Source organism: Brugia malayi (genome assembly GCF_000002995.4).
Source record: "Brugia malayi strain FR3 genome assembly, contig: Bm_v4_ChrX_scaffold_001, whole genome shotgun sequence".
In the NCBI taxonomy this organism is placed as follows: Eukaryota; Metazoa; Nematoda; class Chromadorea; order Rhabditida; family Onchocercidae; genus Brugia; species Brugia malayi.
In genome coordinates, this window is record NW_025062479.1 from 9,260,743 (window position 1) to 9,277,166 (window position 16,424).

General features: G+C 29.8%; 1 protein-coding gene and 1 pseudogene across 2 annotated transcripts; both read left to right on the forward strand.

Moving 5' to 3' along the window:
- Positions 1-8,531: 8,531 nt before the first annotated feature.
- On the forward strand, positions 8,532-9,249 carry Bm9172 (annotated as a pseudogene). The gene is made up of 3 exons: positions 8,532-8,754; positions 8,861-9,078; positions 9,175-9,249. Coding segments are annotated over exons 1-3 (516 nt in total).
- Positions 9,250-11,529: 2,280 nt separating this feature from the next.
- On the forward strand, positions 11,530-15,267 carry Bma-dyf-11 (Uncharacterized protein; the record flags this gene model as incomplete). Its single annotated transcript, XM_043074210.1, has 10 exons — positions 11,530-11,670; positions 12,320-12,484; positions 12,763-12,915; positions 13,098-13,299; positions 13,644-13,719; positions 13,849-13,972; positions 14,080-14,190; positions 14,419-14,559; positions 14,832-14,909; positions 15,034-15,267. The coding sequence occupies 10 exons, from the start codon at positions 11,530-11,532 to the stop codon at positions 15,265-15,267; spliced, it is 1,425 nt and encodes a 474-aa protein (XP_042930144.1).
- Positions 15,268-16,424: the final 1,157 nt, after the last annotated feature.

Consider the following 16,424-nt stretch of genomic DNA (forward strand, 5'->3'; position numbering starts at 1 on the left):
ACCCCGAATCGTTTGTTGTATCCTTCTCTTTTCCTTTCTCTTCTGGCAGTAGGAGTTGCAGTCTTCGATAGTATTTGCTGTTGCGATTCTTCTGCTTCCTTATATACTGTGAGCTCTGCTGCACTTCTGGAACTTGTTTTTGAATGAGCACGCCCTAATTCAATCATTATTTCTTGTTTCCTCGCATTTTTCACAATCCAGCGACAGGTTGTTCAGTGGCAATTGGAAAGATCGTAAGAAAGGTGAACTGAGAGGAAGCAAGGGATAGCGTGGGTAGATGAACATCGCACACCGCGGATCGCAACCACTCCTCGTAATACCCTGCAGGCATCACGCGACACTAGCTTTGCAGTCGTCATCTACTCATGGCACTCCCATCACTTACTACAAAAATTCTCTGCAACAGAGACGTCTCCATTTTCTTCAAACTGATTGTTTTCTTTTTATAGGTGTATGTATACATACGTACACAAACACACCCTTTTTCATCTGTCACTTAAATTAAAGCGTGTATCATCATTTTTCAACGTTGTTGCTAGATGGCAGTGAGAGTGCGATCACTAGTTGTGACAATCAAATTCATTTTAGTTGTTAGGCTCGATAGCATTTATCAGACGTCAAATCCGGATTGTCTCATTAAGCAATAAAACAAGAGACAGAAATAAGCAGAATTCAGAAATACAATTACGTCTACGCTGTAGTATAATTTCAAAGCAATTCCTTTAATGCATTCGTTTTTCAAATTATGATAGACTCATTTGTGATAAGAACCGGAATTGAAATTAAATAAAAGGTTGACGGGTCTTCTCGTTGAATAACCGACAGTTTATTTTATCAATCCTCATAACTGACTAATCCATTTATTTCGCCGTTATAAATGTCATTATTTTTGATAAGTAAAAATTTTATAGGGATGTAAATTACAGCGATAGGAAATTTGAATGATTTGAACTTCAAGTAAATTGAACTTAAAATGTATGAATTTGTATTTCTGATTTCCATTTCATCCTGTTTGTTCTTTTACCACAGATTAGGTGTTGGACAATTTTTCTGAATGAACTGTCCAGCTAGTGAACCATATCCTGTCCCTTAATTGAACTGTCCTTGAATTGTATTTTCGACAGTGCATACATAGTATGTCTTTCAATCTTATCTATTAGTCTCTTTCTTCAGCATTTTTCTTTTCAGAGTTTCGTGTATTGCATAATTTTTTAAAGTTCTGTTTCATATATGCTATCAATAATTTATTAACATTTCACAGTCATTGAATGACATATTGCAATTACTACATTATACTCTCAATTTTAGCAGTAATCTTGTGAAAGTGAGGTAGATTTGTGTTACTGCTGTTTCGATACTTACTACATCTTGCTTCTCCTTCTTATTAGTCGCGTTGCCGAAATTTGATTAAGTGGGGTACATCACCTGCCAGTAACATCGATTGCACCATTTGTAAAACTGTCCATGAAGGGAATTAATTGCAGCAGTGATCAAAGACGTTGCATCATTTGCTTTATAAATGTTTTTAAATTGAGCTTTAGATATTTTACTCATAAATATTATAGATATGTTTAATTTTGATTCGTTGGGAGGGAAGGAGAGAGAGAAAGAAAGGAGGAGAGGAAAAAAGAACTGGAATAATGACGCAGAACGAAATTTTTACTCACTATTTTCATGACACATTAATGGTAAACTGCGGTCATCAAAAAAAAAAAAAAAAAAAAAATTGTAGAAGGAATGAGGTCTTTGGAACTTATACAATTTAATTATATATTTGTGCGTGTGTGTATGAATTGAAAATTTTCATTATTTAATAGAATGTTTGGTTGTAAACCACATTAACAGAACAAAGGCATAATTTAATGAATGTCATATTTTTGTCTGGATAATCATATTTCTAAATTCTCTGGACATTCTTGATTCTAAATGATGACTCAGCTTATTCCTGACTTTCCACTAAAAGGATTATTCCTTATTTGGAGGAAAAATGAAACGAAATCATCGTTTGTGAATGCAATTGTGTTGTATTCAAGGGCAAGAAAACATTTCGTAGTTGACGAAAAACGTTAATTTCAATGAAATTTCAATGAAATGATTGCAGGTGAAATTTTTACTATATTTCATAGTTGCAAATATATAAAAAATTTTTGAAATAAATATTTCACTTGCTACGATCATTAAGTTCCAGACAATAACTATCGTCGTCTCATTGTTGCCATCAATTTATCATTTGCGGTTGTGTGCGTAATCATTTTTTGATAGTCAACTGTGCTGGAAGAACTTTCTTCTTTCCAAAAAATGATAAAAGATGAAAAAAACCGTTAAAGGGTGTGTCATTCCGCTTTCAGAATTTTAGCTTTCAAAATCTAAGTAATTTTTCTTTGAACGATTCATACATCCTAACAAAATCCTAAAACCATAGAGTAAAGAAAGTAAATTAATCGTCATTGTATTTTTCAATTAGCCTTTTTTGAATATGAAATTGAAGAAGCTTTAAAAGGGCATATTTGATGGTTGTCTTATTTAAGCTAATTTGTCATCCCATAATCCAACCTTTTATACTTTTTCCAAAAAAAATTTTTTTGAATTTTTTTCTGAAATTTTAAAGCAGTTAGGACTTTCTAAAACTTTCCTTTGAAAAGTAGGATTTCGGTTTCATGTTAGATTTCATGATTTTAATTATAAATTCGGAGAAAGATTTAAAAAACAAACTGTTGGATTGGTCATAATGAAGGGAACTTGTTTCGTAAGAATTACAAAACGGTTTGTTTGACGGATCGTTCCACATATTACTCATTCTCCTCCCTAATCAATCGTATTATTATCAGTTATGATTTTCTGTAGCCTTCTGATGCATATTTGTTAGTTTAATTTAGACGTTTTCAAGATTTGTTATAAACTTTATCAATTTTAATTACTCTGAGCTGCAGGATAATTTCCAAAAAAAAAAAAAAAAAATAAAAGTTGTTTTTTGTTCTTCTATTAGATCTTAAGAACTTCAAAGGTAAAGCGGAAATATATACTGAAGTATTTTAAGAGAACAAAGCTCAAAAAATATCTTGCTTAAATCCTAAATATTCGAATACTTTACATTTGCTCACATTTTTGAATGGGGCCATTCATGATTTATAATGTAGCACTCTTTTCTGATAATGCACTTTCGAATTTTTCAAAATAATTCATTTATTAAAAAAAAAAGTTCTTTACAATAGGTAAGCCGGTTCTTAAATGCTTTAATATTTTACAAATCAAGAAAGTGATTTGTTACTAAAAATTTTCATTAACTACACAACACATTCACGATAGTAATGACCAGGTAATAAAAGATATGTCGAATGTATATTCCGATTTTCATGCAATCCAGGAAGGAACTATTATGTGATTGCCGATAAAAAATATAAGCTTTCTACGTACGACTAAAATACAACTGTTCACGGACGGAAATAATTGCATCATTCAACAACCGTGGCTTATTACACCTTATAAAAGATCTGATTTACAGTTTTGCAAAGAGTAAATATTAAAAAACAGGAAATTGAAAAGTGGAAAAAATAATGATTAAAAATGAAGGAAGAATTAAATCATCGAGCAACGCTGATACCAGATAAATGCAAAAGAATCAAATAGTTAGTTATTGAGGGAACACATTGCAATTTACAAAAGTTGACCCAAAACAAATTACCCTTTAATTATGAAATACAGTGAACGATACAAATGATATTATTGCTTATTTAGATTTATGATAAATTTGAAAAATGATTTATAACCGAATATTAAGTTCATGCTGTAAGCTCAAAAATGAGACGATTTAAATCCCGGTATCTGAACGGAGTAAATCTATGATATCAGATAAATGGACGACGATACAGCAATAATTTTTCATTTATATCTTTGTTCTCTCACTTTTCCTCCTCTTCAATTCCTAATCAGAAGGGAAGGAATCAATTTTTATCCAGTCTTGAATAATATATAAATGCATCAGATTGTTTTTCCGTCGAAGATTAAACAACAGATGTTAAGCGCTTGATCCGAAGTGTTTAAAGTTTTGAATTGAATAATAAAAGTTATTCATACACAATTTTGTATATTTCAACTAAATACATTGGTAATTAGGAAATTAATTGACTGAAAATTATCGAATAGTACCGTAGAAAACAAATATTCATATCGGCTTATTTAGGTAATTACTTATAATATGTATTGATGTTAAAAGGAATGGAATATTGATCACTGATAGATAAATTCGAGTAGTAAATAAAAATTGAAATTGAAGTGGAACAGAGCAATTTAGAACAGTTTACATTTTGAATTTAATTCGTGAAAAATTCCAGTTGTGTAAGTGATCATATTAAAGTTCACATTTTTTGATCACTGCAAAGATCATGCAAAAAGTCATCTTTTGAAAAGTTAAAACAGGATTTAATTAAAATTTCTTAATAGAACATTGATTGCTTGAAACAAAATTAAAAATGGCAATTTCCAGTCTATGCTTTTCAGTTATAATTGGGTTTTGTAGTTCTACTTCAAAATCAGTATAGGCAAAAGTAGTTTTGCAAATTGATACATTTAAGATTTTAAAGAGGTTTTAATAAAAATTTATCGAAAAAAAGTTTTCCAAAATATGACTCTCTATCATTTAATCATTTATCGTAATCATTTATTGCTTACTGAGCAGCGCTGTACCTGTGACAAAAAAATTGCCTAATGGCCCAAACTAGAAAACGCAAATTGAGACATTGATATTTCAGAAATAAAGTGGTTTAATAAAAATAATGTATTGGGAAATTAAACAATCTGAATTAATTTCTTTCAATTTGTAATTTAATATTACAAAATGGACGTCTATTAATTCCACTCTTTTTAGTATTATTCCTCCGCTTAATATCTTACCTGGAGTTATGAACACAAAAACCTTCTGAATATGATATTCTGTTGAAAATGAAAATATATTGAATTGAATGGATAAAAATTTGAGAAAGAAAAATCGCGGGAAAAGCGAAAGTTTCAACACTAATATAAAGCGAAATACACAAACTGAATGAATTCTATGAAGAGCAGAAGGGCGCAAATTTGATAGAGAAAATAGGTGCAAGCAATTGTTTAATTGACTACGCACTGAACCTTTCGTATTTTTCAAAATTTTCACATTGTCTGCAAATATCTGAGTTTTTTTTTGCAGCTATTTTTGAAATTTTAAGAAAATTTTTTTTTTTTTTTTAATTAGAGCAATTTCATGTCATAATTTTCCCTAGCCGTTTCTGCTTGACATTTTATATAAACTGAAACACAAATGTGAATATGTATATTTTTGATCACAGTAAGTGTTTGAAAAGAAAGAGTTATAAAAATGAAAATTAGTACGGAAAGAATGTGTTAAACAGTGATTATGTGATTACCTTTTAAGTTAATATAGAAAAGCGAATGTTATAATTTCTGATTTCAACTTAATTTTTATTTTAGTTTCTTTTTTTTTAATATTAACGCAACTAGAATTTAACTCTTATTTCCGGAATGAATTGAGAAAAATGAATTGATAAAAAGAACGTAGGGATTAGATAGGCAAGAAAAGAAGAAAGTCGATAATTAAGAAACTGAAAAAAAATATTCAAATTTGTATGCTACAAACAAGAATTTATGAAATGTCGTCATTAAAAAATGTACAGCAAATTTTCAGTATTTGAAAAAATTAATTTTTGTAATTAAATTAAAAGTTATCAAAAAAAAAAAAAGGATTTTTATCAAAATAAAAAGGAAAAAAAGGACGAACTGTGAAATTAATATCCAAACAAAAATTTTATTATATTCAGCAAGATTATTGCTGCGTGTTGCATAAAGTTGCTAATTCGAAGAATTCAAAATTTTCAGTTTTAATGTATTTTAATAGAATTTTAACCAGATCATTATGATGATTGTCTTTGTAGAAACTAGAATTTAGCGCATAGCGATGAAACCTCGTTTAGAGTCAAAAACGAATAACAATTATACCATAGAAAAAAGTAAAACTCGTTTGTAAGCGATTTCTTCAATTGATAGAATCAATTGAAGAACACGCATTTAAGAATTTTGCTAATATTATCAAAATCTGAAGATTTCTTCTTCTTTATCAAACAGAGTGAAAAATGTACTTTCTACAAAAATCACTAAATTAATCCAACTGGATAATTAGTCTTGTAGAAATTTCAGAGGCATCAATTCTATGGCTGGATACTATCTTATATGGAACTTTTAGAATTTTACACACTTCGACTGCTATTTAAACGATCGACAGAGATGAAAAAAAAGTTAAAGTTAGTCAGTAGTGACGTCTGTCCAATGTTAATTGGTTTACAATCATGGTGAAAGTAATTTAATTAGTGCAAAATTAACTGAAAATGATTATGTCAATCAAAAAAAAAAAAAAAAAAAACATAAAGAAATAAAGAAAAAACTCGTATAATCATTGACTCAAGAACTTTTTTAGTGCCAAATTTTTAAAAATCAATAGGAAAATAAAAATAAGAATTGTGCTTTTTGTAATCCATGTAAATAGTGATTTAAACGGACGTGTCACATATACATGTCAGCATCACTCAACGAATTAATCATAAATAGAAATCATTAATTTCCGCTCATGCTCTATGTCATTTTGTTGACTTCTTATCACACACTTCCTGTTACTTTATTTCTTACAACTTTCAACTAAAGTAATGACATTTAATGAATCTAAAATTATTTTCATTTTTCATTTTGAGAAGATACTATCATTGATCGAAAAGCTTATGAAATATAATAAGCTTCATGCAACGCTATTATTAATATCTAATTTATTTTCAACAATAGGCTCAATGTTGAGCATAGAGCCTAAAGTATTTAACTTAACTTTGAAATGTTTTAAAATTGAGACATAAAAGTAAACTTGTAAATGAATAATGAATGCAGGAATAGATTAAAGTGCTTAAAATTTGATATGTATTTTTCTACAACGTTTCAGTTTGCCTCCCAGCGAAATCCTTTGTTCTGCTTTTGTTTTTAAGCGATTTTTTTTCCGCCATCACTTAGAATTCAGTCGGTTTTCTCGTCTTCTCAAATTCGAAAACGATTCTTCTTATTGCGTGCCACTTCAATATCAGTTTATTTCTTCATATCTCTTCCTTTTATAATTATTTTCGTTTCTTTTCAAGATTTTTATAATTATTTAAAAGAATGGTGAGGGAAAATATTGCCGAAAAGTTAATGTCTTCTTTTAATTACAACATTGATGAGTACTGAAACATTAATATTGTTAAGACAAGAGATTCAATTTACAGTACTAATAAAAATAGATTGGAACGATTTGACAATGCATGAGAATTAATAAGACAAAGTTCAGCGTTCAAAGCGATTGGAATCACGTAAACCGAATGGAAAGACCGGATAGTCATGATTATTCTCTGCTATAATTACATTAAACCATTTACCTTTGTATATCTCTTGAGATAGTAGTAATAAAATTTTAACAACAAAACTCATTATAAAGTTATGCTCAATTTTAATACTTTTAGAATTTCGTTCAAATTTTATTTCTTATGAACAATTTACAGCATAAAATTGGTCAATGAAGTCAGTAATGGATGATAAAAGAGTAGTATTTGTTGTAATTTGTAACACTGCTTAAGTTCAGCTTGTATGCGCAATTTTTGTTAAAATTATTTATGTTAACATTAGCGATATGTTTACTGATATTTTAACGAAATGGAAAAATTCAAGATAATTGTCATTCTGCAAAATTTCCAAATGGCATCATATAAAATAAGCAATTTAATATTTGGAAAGACAGCATATTTGATTTTATACCTTTTTCAACATTTTAATTTAAAATTAAAAATCGGGTAATAGAACAAGATTTGGAATGAAAAATTCCATCATCAGAACAGGATTCATGTTGCTTCAAACAAATAATGTAGATGTTTGGAAAAAGGAAATAAATTCGTTAATAATTTCGAAAATAAATTTTGGTTATATGATCAAATTACCACTGGAAGTAAAGCTAACCACTTTGTAGGAGCTAGCAAAATGTCCATGGATTTGGTATGGACAAATTCAAAATCTGAATTATGGCAATCTTTTTCGCCACCGGAAACAGTCATTTGACAGTCATCCAGCTTGTTGCAGTAATTTTTTTTTTTCAAATTATATTCAAAAAATATTTAGGTTAGAAGTGTAACGTAATTGTTTAGAAATTGTTCTTCTGAAATAATCTTAGCCATGATTTCTCTTTATCTTTATCATCATTATCGAGATCATAGAATTTTTTCTGCAATCTTGTTAATGTTTTGCAAAATAAATGATGAGATGACTGGTGAAGCAGGTACTTTTAGAATAAGACATCAACATACTTTTAAAGTATTTGCTTGGTATAGAAATACGCTGTTTACAGAAAGTGCAAGTATGGCGAAATATCCATTAGGTCCACCAGGTTCTCCAGGATATGATGGTGAAGATGGAGGCTGTTTTCATTCTTGTTAATTTTTTATGATTACTTATTAGTTAAATTAATAATAATTTTTATAGAGGATGGTACACCTGGAATTCCCGGATTAGATGGACTTCCTGGGTTTCTAACGAAATATCAGGATGGAAAATGCATTGAATGCCGACATGGTCTGCCAGGTATGGCAGGTCCTACAGGAAAACCTAGTGAGCCTGGACCAAAAGGACTAGATGGAGTAAACGGAGAGTGAGCACCTACTGGAGTGAGAGGTCTCCCAGGTCCACTCGGTGATCCTGGAATACAAGGTTTGCGATTCATTAAGCATGGGGATACTTCATGGATTTGAGCCATTTTATCTCAAAATATTGGTTTTTTTTAAAAATATTCACAGCTGACATCACTTATCTTTAGGGCCAATGGGATCGTCAGGTGAGCGTGGTGAAGATGAGCTACCAGGAGTACAAGCGATACTTGGAAGGCCGGGTCTACCTGGGCCGATTGGTCCACCGGGACTGATTGGACCTCCTGGCGAACCAGGCATAACAGTGAATGGTGAATTAGGACCGACTGGAATGCCAGGTAGTGCCGGTTTGCCAGGCCTACCTGGACTAAAAGGCGCAGATGGCGAGGTAATAATGAACTATTTTCACATTACGTACTATATGAACGCAGTAGAAAAGTAGTGGTACTAATTTCTTGCCTCATGCTATACACTATTTTTACAGATCGGAAACCCAGGGATCCCTGGACCTAACGGTATTTATTGTCATGTCCACAAAGAAACTTGTTCAGCACAATGATATTGCTTATTTCCATCAGAAACAACGATACATGACATATGCAATTGAATATTTTGGCACTCTTTTATCAAGCCATACATGCCTTTTCACTTCAACTATGACATATCACATTGAAACGATATGAAATGCGCAGTTGCCTTGGCTACCCATCCAGTCGATTCGTTGCAATGAATCGTTTCTTTGTTGATCATTCCTTTTCATCCTTTATCCTAATTCTCTTCCAATTTATTATCAAACATCAACTATGTTCTTCTATTTCATTGTGACATAATTCTACTCAGGGATCACTTTTGAGAAATATTTCGGGTTTACTCGAGATAAATGGACCATGACATTGTTGGTTGTATATGTGCTCAAACATAGTTTAATTTTAGTAAAGAAAATCGTTTTTTTTTTTTTTTTTTTCTTTTTTAAATCTTATCACAGAGGAATATGTTATGATTAATTATTTTTTGTAATTTGACATTAAGTTTTCGAAAAAAGACAAATCACAGCTAACTATTTTGTCCATTTACATTTTATTCACTTTTCTTAGGATATCATTATTTTAACTATAGTAATAACTGGGAAATCAATATTGAGCTTGAATATAAAAGGTAAGTATTACAAAGTTGCAACTAAACAAATGAAGATTGCTATATGAAATAATTACAGATATCTTTCAAAGCCTGAATTTGTACAACGGTTAATTAATCAACTAATAATTAAATTGAGGAAAATTATTGCGTTTTAATGTTTTAAAGATTGCTCATCTCGGAATTTTAAGTTTTCCTACCTAATTCAAATTATTTGGATCATAGTTATGGCAGAATTGTTTCCTTTTTTTTTTTATAAATGTAACTTAGTTCGATTAATTTAAACACGATATCATTTGATTAAATATTTACAATTGTTAGTTGGAAGTATATTTACTAAAATCATGCCCATATTGATATGATTTAAGCAGTCTTATCACAATTAACAACTAAGTCATAAACACATGTACCAGATATTTTCTCAATATATTACCATAGAAACGCGTTCAGTAGAGAAATGTGATGGAATAAGCAAAGAAATGAAAGTATTTAATTCAATGGTAAAATACGTTGCATAGTAACGCAGATAGCTTTCTTTGGCCCATTCAATTACTTTAATTAGTTTTGATATCTTATCAGTTCAACGTATATTATCATCAAATATTATCACTCCTCCTATTTCCACTCCTATCTCTCCATTCTTTCTAATTCTCATCCTCTCTTACATCACATTATTTCACTTCTACTACGACTTATCACCTAAATATTTCTTCTGATATCAGTGTATCATTTTATTAGAACGCTTGAAATTATATCACTTCAATTTCAGATGACTTAATTCACTATTGACTAAATAAATGAAACATAAGACAATATTGTGGAATCAAACTACAGTTACTGATTTTACTGGTTTTTTATTCTCACTTACAAAAAAGTTTTTATAACATGTCACAAATCTAAACTATAGTCTAATTTGATGTAAAAGAAGAAAGTGCAATTTATATGATGAAATTATAACTTGCTATGTATCAGACATTATGAAGAAATTTGAATATTACTTCATATTTTGTGATTCAAATTAAAATTATTCTTTTGAAAATTAAAATTTTGTTTGAGCCGATTTCTGTGCATATTTAAACAGCAACAAACTATACTGATTTTCCAATTGATTTTCTAATTTTGCTTACCCAATTTTTAATATTCAAATGTTAATGAAGAAAATTTTTGAATGATTTCTCAATTTAATCTCTTCAGAACGAGATATTTCCTTTCTTCATTTTATCCTACAATCACTATTACTTGATATTTACAATGTAGTACAGCCAATCTCTGGAAGAATGCCACCACTGAAACTACATTAAGCTTGCAGTTGCAGATTAAAAAAAATTGAAATATTCAACATACTGCAATCTAAACTATCTCAAATCCCATTTTATCAAAAAAAAAGAATTATACATGTATAAGAATTACCGAAAACAAATGTCGCGAATACTATTACAAAATATTTTCTTTTCGAGATTAAGAGAAAAAATTGTTAAGTTACGATTGCCATGTTAAATTAAAATGTAGAACTACAGCAATTTAAAACTTTTGAAAACCCAAGTAATAGAAATTTAACTTATATGTGAAGACTTATTCAGTGATAGACTTATTTTGTATTGTCCATGCTTCTTACTGCCAGTCTTTGAGTTCCGATGAATGAAATTCCAAAAATTAGATTTATTTATTAATGTAACTATTGTTTTTGCTTTCAGAAATATCTAAGATGTACACAGACAGAACGAAAGAATTATTTGCAGATTTAATTGAACGCCCACCTCTTAGCGATCAGTTACTGCAACGACCGCCATTTCGTTTCTTGCATGATATTGTTAAAGTCACAATTCAAAATACAGGATTTTTAATGGTTTGTTTTAAAAAACAAACTTTATGTTGGTAGTTTTGACCATATCAATCATTTTGAAGGAATAATAACGTTTTAAAATTTTTTAACATTGGGATAACATTGGCAACGGTCAACTACCGGTTGGCCGAATTAACTTGATTTGAGGTGTTGAACTTCATCTTACATTTAATTTGTTTATGGCATAAGTAGAGTTTCATTTTATTTGTTGCAAAATGTAGAATTTACCAAAACAGTCAACAGTAAGAAAATAGTTAATCAAGCAATAACACCTAACAATCATCCAGTTAAAAAGAATCAAAGATAGATAACAGAGTAGTTTGAAGCTGATGTTTAGCATTTAACCTTATCGATTCAACTTTATTATAACTTTATCCATCCACAAAATTCATGTTAATTTTACCTTAAAGTAATTTATTTTAAAGTAATTCTATTGTCAGTAATATGAGCTAATATTTTTTAGATATCAGTACCATTATTCCTGATGATGTGAAGAAGTCAAATTATGATGTCATAATTATATGTCTACTTAAACTTAACAATATTGAGGCATCAAAAAAAAATTGTGATTAATGACATTTCAATTTATGTGCTGTAAAACTCAATTAATGAATATTTAATGAACTCCTGAGTAGTCAGTTTATTTGTACAGGATAACTTTACAAATGAGGAAATGGATGCATCAAATATAACTGATAAAACAGCAAAAGCGAATTTCTTGAAGACATTGATTAAAGCATTGAACGATGATGGATCATTGAAGAATGTCAAAGCTGCCAAAATAATAGCTGGAAAGGAACCCGAAATGACGAATTTGGTATGTACAAAAATGATTTTGAATTATCTGTAAATTCAAAATCATCTGTAAAATGATAATTGACAGCTGTAATTATAATCAATTTATTAGTAATTTAGAGTTTTCAAGTTCTATCAGGCACATGCCTGCATGTAATTTTTAGTGATTAATTGGCCGATGTCGTCATCAATAAAATAAAATAAAAAATAACAAATGCATTTGTTTGGAATCTTTAGTTTTGCTCTTTTCTTCGCTTGACATTTTATGAAATTTTAGAAGAAATACTTCGAACGTTTTAGATGCTGCAAAAATTAGCGATTAATGCAACAGCATTTCGTGATTCGAAATTAAAACATAATGCGAATGAAGAAAGACAAAAGAAAAAAACGCGTAAAAAGGGACGCAACAATAAAGGATTGGAAAGACAAAATAGTGATAATGAAAGCAGGAAGGTTCTATCCTTCTTTATTAATCTAATGTTAATTATATAATGAGTTAATTGAAATTCCAGGGTTGAGCTAATTAATATTTCAAATTGTAGGAATCATTGAAATGTTGTGAACATTATTCGTAGATTTGAACGCAGAAGTAATACCATAACGAAATTATAAAGAAGAAAAAAAGGAATTTTTAGGCTGAAAAGGAGAAGCGACATTCAAGCAGAAGTAAGGAAAAGAGGAAGGAAGAAACTGAAAGTAAACCAAAGGTAATTAAAGAAATAGTTCACAGTAATGAACAAGGAGATTCCATTGATGAAAGACATTTTGAAGATATTGCACCGGAAACATCTTCAGTGAAGATGGAACCAGTGGTTAACACTGATCAGGAATCACTGGGTTAGAAATTTATAATTTTGAAAACTTTATTTTCATTACTTTTTTTCGTAACTTGCCGCTTCTCTGTGAGAGCAGCGACCGGATCCACCTGAATAAATTAACATGATCAGATAATATAGTTCCTATAATATGAATTATTAGCTGTAAGAAGTGAATACATGTCTATTTTTTATCTATCTGCTTTCAAGTTCCGTATCTCCGTGCTTCACTTCTAAGAATTAATTGGTGCATTCCTAACATAAAGAAATTGGATTCAGTAAAATTCTTCAACTTCTTAAAAAATACGTCAAATATGTATATATATATATATATATTTTGCTTTGATCATAATAAAATATTTCTAGTAAATGCGAAGGCAGAAGATATAAGAAATGAAAATAAACAACCTTCGGCATCACCAGTATTAGAGGAACAGCTACGGTTCATTATAATCTTTTTTAATTTATTCCAATTAAAATTTCAGAATATAAAAATTTCTTGGAAAATCTCTGATGCTCATTATTTGCAATATCCATATGTCATATAATATGCGTAAAAATTTCTCTTCAGACAATCAGCATCATCAGGACGACCACGTACATCAGCCAGTAGATTGGGCACTGCTGCAGCTCGACCAGCTCCTCCCAAGATTAAGAAGAAACGAGTGGAAGAAATTGATCGAAAACCAGAAACCGCAAGTTTTTTTTCAAATAAAATAAAACTTGTAATTATCCAAATTTTCTTTTTTATAAATCAAAAAATAGATTCGTACACGAACAAATTATTTCTTTGATCTTACAGAATGTGCAAACAAGCGGAGTAATTATTGGTGAACGAATGGAAAGTGATGAGTATTTTGTTGTAGAAATTGAACCATCATACGATCAAACTGATCAGATTAATGATGATGAGGTGTATTTCTCTAAAAACTTAAAGATTGATGCAATACAAGTTAAAATGATCACCGTCATATATTTTTCATAAAATCTTTATCTTAAAAATTAATCTGTCTCAGCCTAATCACATACTCTTAGGTTATCAGTACTTAAGCTATCCCATCAAACTTTGTAATCCTCAACTTTAAAATTAAAATTATCTCTTATGCAAATATTATCCAAGAGCCACTACACCTAATTTCAGCTAATCAGCGAAGAACATGGCGGCTTAGTACGGAAAATTCTTGAGACTAAAAAAGAACTAGAAGATAAAATAAGCAAAGAAGCTTACAGCGCTCCCATTAGTGTATTTGATGAAAAGAATCAAGCAAGGTCACAACAGGAGGTTTTATATTTCATTTTATTAGTTTCATCTTCTAATCCTTTTTGGTTTCTTTATCAAGTTCTCTTATCTTTTGAAATTGAGCTTTATTCTAACAGGAAAATCAGCATATGAGTTCATTGCTGATATATTTGTTCCTGCTAATGTTAGCATTTTTTTCATTTCTTAATTGCAGTTAATTTGATTTAATTGAAGAGTTCAAGTCTCAGCCAACGAAAATTTAAAACTAATATTTGCGAAAGTTTTATTTTACTTTTCATTTCCATTTTTTTCAGCTAGCTAATCTACAAAAGACTATACAGCAGATAACACAAACAACGCATCTACTTGCTCGTTTCCTTGATAACGTACAGGTTATCATTACTTATTCTATAGATTTATGATATTGAGAAGAGTTATTATAATGCGAATTAACATCTGCCCAAAACAACTGAAAGGAGATGATGCTGTTTCTGTTTACTTAATGGTACTTTATAGGAAGACGCTGAGATTATGTTAAAAGAAATGGAAGAATGGTGTTTAGAAAGTACTAAAAATATACGTGAATTGCGAGAACGAAAAGCGAATGCAGAAGGATCATCGGAGATTTTACTGCTGAAGTTAAATCAGTTAGATGAGCAGATCAAAGAAGTAAAAAGCGCCATTGTTCAAACTAAAGCTAACGTGATAGCAAATGAAGAGAAAATTCGAATTATTGTTAATAATATTTAATTTTTCAATAAATTTCATAACAATCTACTTGTCTAACATTCATTACTTTCACAATTCAAGAAAGTTTCCCGTGTATGCCAACTAGTTTGAACGAACAAATGGATTTGACTCATTTCTAAGAAAATTTTTTATGTATTAATTTGGATAAATAATATTTGCAAACAACGATACGATGATATGCGAATGGAGAAAAAAAAAGGAACATTGAGAATGATAAAATTTTTTGAGGGAATCACTTTTGTGTTATCAAGTCCGTAGATAATAAAATATTATTTGTTGCAAAGATAATTCATTAACAGAATTTCTCCAGTCATCGTTTTATCACAAACATTTAGCAATGGACTTCACTTACTCAAAGCTCAATTATTGCCGCATAAGCCATTTGCGCTTTCCGTGCTAATGTTTCTGCACTGTTCCAGCACTCCTGCATTTTGTGAAAAAAAAAAAAAAAAAGGAATCAATTTCAATAAATTTGAAAAGATTCAATGTTGCTGAAATGATACTTTTTGACAAACTTCAATATGCAATTGTCTTACTTCGCATGGTTTTTTGGATGCGAAAGATAAATTCAGTACACTTACAATCATTTCTACTCTATCTTATTGCTATAATAATTCAAAAACGTTTGTTAAAAGCATATCGCGTTGAAATTGCTTGAGAACCTTTTCACAAAATTCAAAAAGTCATTTAAAATGTTATTTGAAGTGCTAATGCGACTATCTTATATGAAAAAGCATGAAGATGTTGTTTTTGTCACCATCATTACAAATGTTCCCAAAAGTTTGAAAACAATAAAAGTACAATGCATTATTTTTCATATCTATTTCCCAAAAGTTTCTTTGTAATTCTTCATATAAAATTAATTAAAAACAATTTATAACCAAATTCAAAACTTTGAAAAATTAAAGCAAATAGTATTCCTTCCGCAGCGGAAAATGAAAGAAAGAAAAAGTTGAAGTTTCATAATGCAGATGGATCACCTGTTGCTCTGCTATCTTTTGATCAGTCCTATCGTGCACACATTTGATATACTTTTGTATTCAAACAGTCAACTTTAGACTAATACCTGAAATGTTGTACTTAATGTAAGGCAGACTTATGAAAGTTTGGAAGAAGAAATTTATGTCTAGTATAAACTGGTTAAAATCTGAAATTTT